General features: G+C 35.0%; 3 protein-coding genes across 3 annotated transcripts; 1 reads left to right on the top strand and 2 right to left on the bottom strand.

Moving 5' to 3' along the window:
* Positions 1-636: 636 nt before the first annotated feature.
* On the bottom strand, positions 637-6,124 carry LOC135842127 (apoptosis-resistant E3 ubiquitin protein ligase 1). Its single transcript, XM_065359496.1, has 17 exons — positions 5,800-6,124; positions 5,566-5,722; positions 5,282-5,499; positions 5,005-5,204; positions 4,700-4,937; positions 4,444-4,634; positions 3,438-3,606; positions 3,157-3,362; positions 2,948-3,086; positions 2,745-2,866; positions 2,596-2,671; positions 2,415-2,518; positions 2,158-2,343; positions 1,947-2,072; positions 1,663-1,851; positions 1,321-1,592; positions 637-1,251 (listed from the first exon to the last, which is right to left on the bottom strand). Exons 1-17 carry the CDS (start codon positions 5,975-5,977, stop codon positions 1,149-1,151), a joined length of 2,874 nt encoding a protein of 957 aa, XP_065215568.1. The 5' UTR covers positions 5,978-6,124; the 3' UTR covers positions 637-1,148.
* Positions 6,125-6,169: 45 nt separating this feature from the next.
* LOC135842133 (telomere zinc finger-associated protein-like) lies at positions 6,170-7,975 on the top strand. Its single transcript, XM_065359501.1, has 7 exons — positions 6,170-6,318; positions 6,417-6,756; positions 6,826-6,925; positions 6,990-7,090; positions 7,166-7,276; positions 7,356-7,526; positions 7,599-7,975. Exons 2-7 carry the CDS (start codon positions 6,433-6,435, stop codon positions 7,788-7,790), a joined length of 999 nt encoding a protein of 332 aa, XP_065215573.1. The 5' UTR covers positions 6,170-6,318; positions 6,417-6,432; the 3' UTR covers positions 7,791-7,975.
* On the bottom strand, positions 7,925-10,760 carry Nup58 (nuclear pore complex protein Nup58). Its single transcript, XM_065359498.1, has 3 exons — positions 10,483-10,760; positions 8,986-10,353; positions 7,925-8,909 (listed from the first exon to the last, which is right to left on the bottom strand). Exons 2-3 carry the CDS (start codon positions 10,349-10,351, stop codon positions 8,173-8,175), a joined length of 2,103 nt encoding a protein of 700 aa, XP_065215570.1. The 5' UTR covers positions 10,352-10,353; positions 10,483-10,760; the 3' UTR covers positions 7,925-8,172.
* Between the last annotated feature and the right edge of the window lie 58 nt (positions 10,761-10,818).

The raw sequence follows: 10,818 nt of genomic DNA, 5'->3' as shown, positions 1-10,818 counted from the left end.
GACTCCAGTAATTCTCAAGAAGTCGATGCAGGCTCCAAAACGACTTGAAACCCACCTGCAATCGACTTCGTAACGTATTGAATTTAGTTCGAAGAATGAATTTCAGCTTTCCATCTCCAGTTGATGAAATTTTGTGAAATCTCGAGTTTCAAAAATCTGCTGGAGGCTCCAGAACTGCTCAAAACGGGTTGAAACAGTTTACAATCGATTTGGGGTGTCGAAAATAGGCTATATCCTAAATTTCAGCTTTCTTGGTCAATTTGGTAAAATTTTGATTTTTTTCCTCATTTTTGACCTATAAATTTGATTTTTAAAAATTTACCAAAAATTCGAAAAAGGCACTTAAGTACTTGAAATTATAACAGGTGATAAATTTTTGCCTGGTCTTTCGATCTACCTTTGTACAGTTTAGAACGTTTACATCGTCTTACATTTTTAATGTTGAACAGTTGATTTTTAATTTTTTCGATAATGATGATTCTGAAGGATTTTCATGAAAAATATTGATCATTTCCTTAAATTTTGCACTTCTTTTTTACACGACAAATCTTTGAAAAAAGTGACCAAAATCACTTTTTTTGACCATTTTCGCCCAAATTCCATGCCTGCTAGGATGAAACAAACCAAACCAAGTCATAAAATACAACAATTCTCTATTGATAATAAATAACAAATTACATCTGGACGATCACACAATCATATAAAAACACAAATAAATTAATAAAAATGGCAAATAAGTGGCTTCCATAAATATGATAATCTAGTTGAAAATAAGTTCGCAAATGTATCTAACCTAATCTGTAACAATCATTTCGTTAATATGTACACACTACATACCTACGTATAATAATATTATTGTTAACTTGTCAAGTCTTGAAAAGAATGGTATAAAAAAAATGACACATTTGGAATTGGTAACTTTTAGTGATATATACGACTATTCGTTAATGCAATGAGCATTAAGTAAATCACTCATCCACTAACTATAAGCTTTAATAATAATAATACATACATACGTCTGACTTTACCTAACGAATATGTATACGTCATTACATGAGCAAATAAATACTTAATCCGACTAATCAAAAATAATAACATGGGACGCTTCAAAATTATAGGCTAATATAACTTTAACGACTGAATTTTAATCAAATCAATCCAAATCCTTCCGTGCCTTCGGTAATCGCGAGTAGTAAAGATTTCTCAAACTGTTCGTACGTTTCGTAATCAGGTAAACATAGCTGATTAAAACTGCAGAGGGAAAACATTACTATGGGTATGAAATTCATGAAAATTATTTAATATTAAGCTAATACTGACCACGTATGAGCGGTAGGTAAATTGCCAAATGACGGAGCAGGCATTAACTGAAATTGAGGATTCAGATCTTTGAATCCGCCCGGTGGTAGTTGAGACGACCCCGTAGTAAATTGTAACAAGCGTGCCATTTCTTCGGTGGTAAAATTAGATATCGCGATCCAGAACCATTTTAAAATTCTGGCGAAATCGGCAGATGGAGGGAATGGACCGTTAACTATGTGATGAGCTCGGAAATCAGCAATACTGTATTCGCCAGTACCGCATAATAAAAGCTGAAAAGAAAATTATGAAACGGTTTAAATGGTGATGATTTTTATGGCGATGAATTCAGATCATGCTTACTTCTAATTCATTTTCGTCAAAAATACATAACAAATTGTCCGGAATGATGTCATTTAATCCTTTCAAAAATGTTTCAATTTCGTCTTTAACATTTGTAGCTAAACGATATTGAGCTAGGCTGTCGAGGTACTGACGTTTCAAATTGTTCGTCACTTTGGTTCTACTGCCATTTGGAATTAAATCGATTATCTGATGGATTGATACGAATTCGTGTAAAATGAAAACATAGTCGTATTATGTAAGTAGGTAATTAATTAAATTTGTTAGACAATACAATTCGGTACCTTGACCAACTGTCCAGATCGATCGTATTCTTCGTCAACGAAATATAAATCCATATCACCGACATCGTGTTCTAAAATATACTTCACTTTATTCAAGTATAAATCCGGATCGTCGAATTGGAAATACTGCAAATATATATTCATTATGATTGAGTAAAACTTCCGACTCATTCACGATGGATCTTAATGTGAATGAATCTTGTCAACTTACACTATGATTAATACGAAGCCCGATTAATTGCGCTAGAAAAGATCGAGTAAATTTAGCTGTAACGAACTGACTATAAGAACCTCCTAAAGCTGACTCGTATAAACATTTTCCTAAAAGTCGTCCGGCGAATTCGTAATATTTTAATTTTAAATTAGTTGGTCGGTATTTGTTTGGATGGACTAAAGCCTAAAACATATTCGAGTAATTAATTCAACGAACCAATCAACAAACGTAAATAAATGATAGCAAACAATTACTTGAGGATTATCGCTAAATGCTTTAAATAAATTATTATTGGGGTTGAATAAAGCCTCGCACGTCAATTGAAACCATTCTCTTCTTAGACCACCCCAATCGATACCTTTAAAATAATACAAAACCGTTATCAAAAATTAAATTAATGAATAAATTATTGAAAAAATAGAAGATTTTAAATACCTTGCTCTCCTTGGAAAATGACTTCAAAATTATTGCACCATTCTTTCACAGTAAAATTTTTTGTGGCTTTGAGCGACTAAAAAGATGAAAAAAATTACATAAATTACACATGAAAAAAATGTATATAGGTTTTTTTTACGAATACTTACGGATTGTAGGAGATTACTTCTATTCACTCGAATCGTAATGGGCTCATGTTTATGTTTCTGATGATATTTTCGAACTTCGTAATAAAAAAAATATTGCTTTTCAGTGAAGGTTTCCGAACCCCCTGTAATAAAATTATTCCAAGTCGTAAAAACCAGTTAGAATTTCTTTAATTCATCATCGTCATCGTCATCACACAACTCACCGATATTATTTAGTAAAAATTTCGTAAATGTCGCAGCAACCAAGTTCCTATTTCCAGCAGCCAAATGAATCGTAGGTTGGCATCCATCTTCGACACAAAAGGACGGAACTCCATTCGCTGTCTCTTCTAAAAGCTGAAGCTGTAATTGATTCGTGAATAAATACGACGTATTAAATCGAATTGTAAATATCGTAGAATTTCAAATTTACTTTGGTAGAAGGACACAGACGAAAAGTAGCTACTCTTTTCATAAGAAACTTCAGCATAAATTCCTTGACAGTGAATTGTTTCGGAGAAATATACATTATTACCCTTTTTGGTTTAAATGGAGGTTCTCCTTCGACTCTGATTAATTTACCTTCGTACGAGATGCTCCTATGTTTGATACTTCTAGAAGTCATTTCGTGATCTGATCCTGTAAAAAAGAAAATACTAATTTATACGAACAATCAAAATTTTCGCGTCGAAAAAACTCGGTTATTGAACTCACTATTCAAAACAACGCAAGTAAAATCTCCATTTTGTAACAAGAAATCACCGTAGTATACTTGAACTTGATAGCATCCTTCTTGGAGAAACATCATGTCGAATGATATTTTCGATGATAGTCGATCCCAAGTGAACGATTGAAAACATATATCGGTTCTTTCTTCATCGCCCTAAATTTAAAAAAATAAAAATAAGACCACATTTTCATCGTATTCTTTCAAAACTCGATTTTATAGAAAATCTAAGCTTTTATTTTACAACTCGATTAAATTATTTGCAATATTTTAAAAATAATAATAGCATTAGACCAATGTCCAATTGAAAAATGAACTAATATAGGTACTTGAAAAGCAGATACTTCGTACAATCTATTCCATCGCCCATAAAAAGCGAATATTATTCGATGCAATAAACAAAACTGCTGAAAAATGTCGATAATCGAATAGCAAAGCATATAATTAATCATATATCAAAAATGTATCATTTTGTGTCGTTAGATCGATATAATAAAGGTAAAAAAAATTACCCCTCAATTGTTCCTTTTTTTTTCAAAATTGAAAATTAGTTCCAACTATAGGGTATAATTACTATGGTAGAGTGCGATGGAAGCTTGATCAAGTATGATGATTTACGAAACAATAAGCATTAAAATTCAGGCCCAATTTCCAATAATGAAATAAATTTCATGCGACAGGCGACACCATTAAAGCAATAATTTCAATGTCCCAACGAACTTACTCAATTTCAAGCAAAATCTGTAATTCATTTAAGTGCTACTACAAAAGCTAACATAAACGTGTGTCTTGGCACCTGAAAAACATTTCGCGAAAATATCAACAAAATTCTAACACGCTAAATCGATAACCGAGCCTGGTACGGAATTAGGTGCACAATCAAACTTGTTATAATAATAATGAATGCACTAAAAAACAAAGCATGACCTTTACTAAACATTCGAATCACATATACCATTCGCTACAAATGTTTATTTCGTTAATAAAAATCACCTGTTTGACGACCGAACGATACAAATCTAAATTCACACCGCTAGGAGTTTCATTTTCATTCGAAGAACTCGTTAAACACAAATTTTGAAACGAATCTCGAGGTTGGATGGTTAACGGACAGGATACATCAACGCAACAAATCACTATCGAACTATGTCTTTCAAACTTTGTTTTACTAGGATCAACGGGTCCTAAATACTCAAATCGGTTAACGAGGAAAAATATCGAAAAATAATCCAATTCTAAAATAACCCACCTGGTAGAAATTTCTTTGTAAAAGGCGAATTACGAATATGGACGTTTTTAATCAAAACTGATATTTGGTATTCGCCGGAATATCTAACGGTAAATTTCACAGTTCCTTGGTTAGCATCTTCTGGCGCAGTTCCACCGAGTGATAAAACAGATGAGATTTTTCTAACGCCGAAATTAATCTCGACCTGGACGTTATCTTTGTCGCAAATAGGATAAGGAAGACCGTTTCTTTGGAAGAACTGGAAAATCAGAAAAATATAACAAGTTGCTCGAAAAAATTACAAATACGATAGAAATAATGATTACTTTAACGATGAAAGTCAACGTTTCTCCAACTGGATGAGGATCACTCCAACTAAAATACGTACAGCACATACTAGGATCTAGATATCGACCGGTAATCACATGTAAAATGGAAGTATCAGATTGCATAGCGAACCATAATTGATTTCTGCATATTAACGTAGTTATTCCAGCAGCACAGACCGAAATAGTTAAAATGCTACCTGTGAATTGATTAATATTGCAGGTTTAGTTTGAAAATAATACAGACTCACGAATAAACAAGTACTGAAATTTTTACCATTGAACCAAATCATCTTCAAGGTACCAAAGCTCTCATACGACTCTACAAAATTCGCCCACAAATCCAATTTGAAAGTTTCTAGAGCTTCTTTTGTACTGGGCAACATTTGCCTACCTCTGCTCCAGGCTGCGAAATGTTTGCCTAGAATTTCGTGAGCTTTACCGTCATCCAACAAATAAACATCTTCTAACGAATTGGTTTCTTCTTTCGTTAACCTGCAATAAAAACTAGTTCACGTATCAGTTCGTCAAATCAATCACTCTGCGATTGAAAATTCGTACTTGAGGAAATACTGCGAAATACTCAAAGTATCCAACCATTGATAGAATATCAATTTCTGTTTCAACGAATACGCAGCTCTCTTGACTCGATCTTCTTCAGATGCTGTCAGTTCTGGAATACTCACGATGTTGGCAAAATCAACCAACTTTTCTATTTCTAAACGACAAAAATAAATATATATTCAAATGCATTCAATCAGATCGATGGGTTAGACGATGAAGCATTCAACTTACCCTTATTTTCAAAAACGTATTTGTACATTTCGAAATTATTCTCCACTATCCATCGGTCGACTTCCAATTTCTCATTATAGGAATGCATTTTGAAATATTTTTGTAAAAAATAATAAAATAAAAGGCAGCATACTGAGAATAATAAGCCATTATGAGTTGTTATGGGAGAATTTATCATATTCAAAAGCTACGACATTGGTTTAAAACTATAAAAACGTAATTTAAATCATTTCAAAGGAAGTTTTTTAGTAACGCAAAATTCAAATCAGCAGTTTAATTTTACAAAAAAATCCATACAAAATACACACACGCGAGCTTTTAGAGCTTTGACAGTTGACTGATAAGTGATAAATGAACTTTTTCGCTGAAACGAATTTATCACCGTGAAAAGTTGTTTTGTTTTGATTCGTGAAAATTTGATGGAAAATTTCTGATGAGATGAAATCTCCGGTGAAGTAAATTAGCTCCAATTATTCTACGAAGTACTTATTTTTCAACATTACTGGATAAATTATTCGGGTAAGTAAACCATTCGTCGTATAACCGATGAGGCGATGAATTTCCTACAGTTTCCTACAAATTGTTGAATGATATAATTCTAATTCTAAATATTTCAGAGGATTTTAAATTGAGATGGAGATCGACGACGATGTTGAATTGATCAAACAGAAGGTTTTGAAAGAAATCAAACCGATAAATTTCGAAGACGAGTTGGATATCGATGACATCTTGGGACAAAAATTAGTCGATCATATTCTACCCGATGATCCTCCCATCCTTGAAACGATTCCGGTTCCGGTGGCATTAAGGACCACTGAGATCACTCCAAACTCTCCAAAGGAAACTGTTGAGAACACCGTGTGTCACGTCTGCTCGAAGAATTACACCACTTCTCGAAATCTCAAGAAGCACTTTGCCAAGCATACCGGTCGATATTTCTGTCCAGTTTGCAAAAAAGTAATTACCTAGATTTTGTTTGAGAGTTGTTTCTCTCGGGTTCGTATTTAAATTTCAGCATTTTTTTAGATTTTCGCCAGGAAAGAAACTCAGCTGAAACACATTCCTCGATGTAAAAATAAATCAATAAATGACTCAATGGAAAAACGGAAGAAGTCTCAAAAAACTGGTATTTATCTTGTATACGTGAAGAACAGCTTATTTCATTATTAAAAAATAATTTTTTTTTTTAGTTTTCGTAGAATGTTGTAAATATTATTGTGAGGAATGTAGCAAAAGTTTCACTCGAAGAGAAAATTACGATCATCACATGATGATCCATCAAGGAGTTCAAGTGTGTATTTAATAGTTCACGTTTTATCTCTCTAAAATTAAATTCAAACTAAAACTACGTATTTTTATCCGATAGGTCGTTTGTGAATTTTGTCAAAAACGACTCAGCAGTTTCAAATCGTATCAAAGGCACAAAAAACTTCACGAACATCCTCAGCAGAAAATCTCCTGCGAAGATTGCCCTACTGTGAGCTTATTTCTCGTTCTTCTAAAAAGTACTCATTATTTTTAATTACTAAAACGAATTAATTGAATTTGTTTTGCAGAAATTCTCATTGAAATCAAACCTTCGAAGACATATCAAGCTATGTAAACATAAGAGTGAAAAAATTTGTATCAAGTGCAACAGCAAAGTTAAAACTGAAACCATTTTAGAGAAACATCGTTGCCAAGATACCATTTACTCGTGTTCATTATGCTCTCAAGTGTTTTGCTTCGTATGTTCATCTTTATTCAACTTGAATTTTAAAGACCAAGGTTCGCAATAATTGTCTTATGGCATGTTTCAGGAAGTAAATCTTCGAAGTCATTTGAAAAAAGAGCATCCGAACTTATGGTTCAAGTGTAAACGATGTCCAAATACATCTTTCATGACTCGAGCAACAAAAAACTTACAAGAGCACGTGAAGAAATTACATTCCATTCATCTTGATTTTAACGAATGTTTTCAAGAAGGGTGGTTCATTTTACTGCCAAATTAAATTAAGTTCCTATAAACTACCAAGTCATTCCATTTGTGCTATTTTCATGTTTGTGTTTAAAGTAGTAGTCTTTTTTATTTCTATTTAAAGATATTCGTTTCATTCCTCTACGATTAAGTACGTAATCAATCATATTTATTTAAACAATGTTTTTTTATTTTTCATAATAAAATCTTAAATTTTTATTCGCTGTTCTAATATTTAATCTAGGAAACGCGTAACACACGTAACAAAAAAATTAAACTTCAATTCATAGTACAATTTAAAAAAAAACAAAACTCGAATTCAAAAAATGAATTATCTCGCATTGATATAAAAATAAATTTTACAGTAAAAAGTCGTACTACGAGTAACCGAATTATTTACGGTTTAAAGTTGAATGCTATCTTTTGCCACGTTTATTACCAACAGGAGGTTTTTGTAAGTTGAACTGCTGAGAACCGGATGCGTTGAATGAAGAATTCTGATCAAAACTACCACTCGAAGTATCTGGAAATCCAAAGGGTTTAGATGCGCCGAAGCTAGAAACACCCCAATCTTTCGAAGGTGTCGTAGTAGATGGAAAGTTTCTGTTCTGCGACGTTAACAATAAAGAATTGAAAGATCCGCCGGCAGTCTTAGAAAACGGGTTAGGTCCTTCGAGAGTAAAATCTGCTGGATTCGATTTAGACCTTACGCTAGAAAATGGCAACTGAAGCTCTCTATTTAGACTGAAACTAATGGAAGAATTATCTTTAACGTATTGATTTCGTAACGTCAAATATTGCACTTTCAACAACTGCATATCGTTGTGCAACTTATAAGCTCGAGCTCCAATCACTACGAAACTATCGTGTAATTTTTTCACGATCAATTTGAGAGCTTCGGCTGTTAGACTGTTCTCTTGAGGTAATGTTATCACGTGCTGGTAAACGTATTCGATTTTTTCTTGAAGTGTTTTGGCGCTTTCTTCAAAAGCGGAGATTTTTTCGGTAAAATATTTTCGTATAGCGAGCATACGTTCTTCCGATGCTACCGGGCTATCTTTAATTTTTTGAGCTAATTCGTAATCTTCCAAGGATTTCAGCGTTTCGAGTTTGATTTTTTCAGCGGTGAATTTTTGCTGAGATAGAACACTTCCTGTAATGAAAAAAAAATACTCATTTAATCGTCTTAAAAAAATAAACATGAATTGATATGAAGAAAAAATCGTTACCTAAAGTTAATATAAGATTATTCAAAGCTCCAATTTGTTGGGTTAGTTTAGTCAACGGTTCGGCAGAAGTGCGAGCAACCTCGCTGCTTAAATTTTTCTGCGTTTTGACGTATTCTTTAAAGCAAGCCACCGTTTGTTGGATTTCATTAGGTAGCGTTTGTTCTTCGGCAGAAACTATAGTGTTGGCGGTTGACTGAGCAGTCGACACAGCAGTATGATCAACACCTCCTAACCCAACAGATGTACTCGGTGCGGACGTGGTTGCTTCGGATGCAGGTTTTTGCCACGAAAACCCTCCTGATGACGAAGCGGTGGTAGTGGCCCCGAATGACGAACCCAACAAGCCAGACGTTGAAGGAGCAGCTGAAGTAGTAGCTGCTGTAGTTCCTAAGCCACCAAACGATAACGAAGGAGCGGAAGTAGTCGTCGCTGCGAATGATATGCCACCCAAACTAGTCTGCGTAGTAGCCGGCTGAATTGGTTGAATAGTGGCGGCAGTCGTAGGTAAAGGTGCACTAGAACCGAATGATGGACTTTGCGAGACATTTCCCAACCCGAAAGATACTGTTTGAGGTGCAGCAGCAGTAGATGTAGCTGAGGTAGGAGTCGGCATACTGAATAGACTAGGCTGAGTTGCGGTGCTGGTAGTTGTTATCGTACTGGCTGGTTTAAGCCCGAAAGATAATCCGGTTTGGCCAGCCGAAGTGCTCGCAGGAAAGCTAAGCCCGCCGCCGAACGTAGGTTTAACAACATTAGTATTCGACGCTGGCGCACTGGTTCCTGATACGCCGCCAGCTTGCCCAAGCGCAATCGATCCGAACAAACCACTGCTGGTAGTGGGAGTCTGCGGTTTCAGTGAACCAAAACTGGGAAGCCCTCCGAAAGATGATTGCGGTTGTGTCGCAGCAGCTGCTCCAAAACCCATACTTGGTTGACCTGGAGAAGCTCCGAAACTCGCACTTGGTTGACCTGGAGAAGCTCCAAAACTCGCACTTGGTTGACCTGGAGAAGCTCCAAAACTCGCAGTAGGCTGTGCACTAGGCGTTCCAAAAGTCAAGTTTGATTGAGTCGTTGGTGTACCACATGATGCGGTCGGTTGGGCGCTTCCAAACCCACCGACGGCATTGGTCGACGCAGGAGCACCAAATGTGACATTAGTTTGCGGCTTCGGTGAACCAAAAGATATATTTCCAGTAGCGGCTCCGCTTCCAAAAGTGGTGTTCTGAGCTGGTGCTGGGTTACCAAAACTCGAAGTGTTCGCACCAAAAAATGTACTCGAAGTATTGGCTGTAGCAGACGCGCCAAACGTAGCTGTTGGAGCTGTCGATGCTGTTGTATTCGTGTTGAACAAATTGAAGCCAGTCATCTCTGAAATAATAAAGAATTGAGAATATAAGACTTGTTACTTGGTGATGGTGAAATAAATGCAAAGTAAAACGAAATTGCTGGTACAATAAACACGCAAAGACAACAGAAAAGTAAAGCAAAGAAACATACCAAAAGATCAGGATCAGCACGGTTATGGTTTACCAGGAAACGATGCTCAAAATTTGATATCAAAAACTATATTATCTTGTATCATTACTCAATAAAAGTCGTGTAGAATATTATTCCTAAGCATATGAAACGTCACCTCTTTGTTCATTAATATTTCTTAATCAAGATTTTCGAAACTATCAACTGTTTTCCAAATTTATCAACCAATATCACAACTTTCAACTTTCAAAAATTCCAATTTTCCAAAATCGAAGTCGAACATTTTTTTTATAAACACAAGTGTTTGTAGATACCAGGCAACAAATTCAGGCCAAGCACCAAATTGCAAGATGCAAG

The sequence above is a fragment of the Planococcus citri genome, chromosome 3 (genome assembly GCF_950023065.1).
Source record: "Planococcus citri chromosome 3, ihPlaCitr1.1, whole genome shotgun sequence".
Lineage (NCBI taxonomy): Eukaryota > Metazoa > Arthropoda > Insecta > Hemiptera > Pseudococcidae > Planococcus > Planococcus citri.
This window is presented reverse-complemented; position numbering and strand designations above follow the sequence as displayed.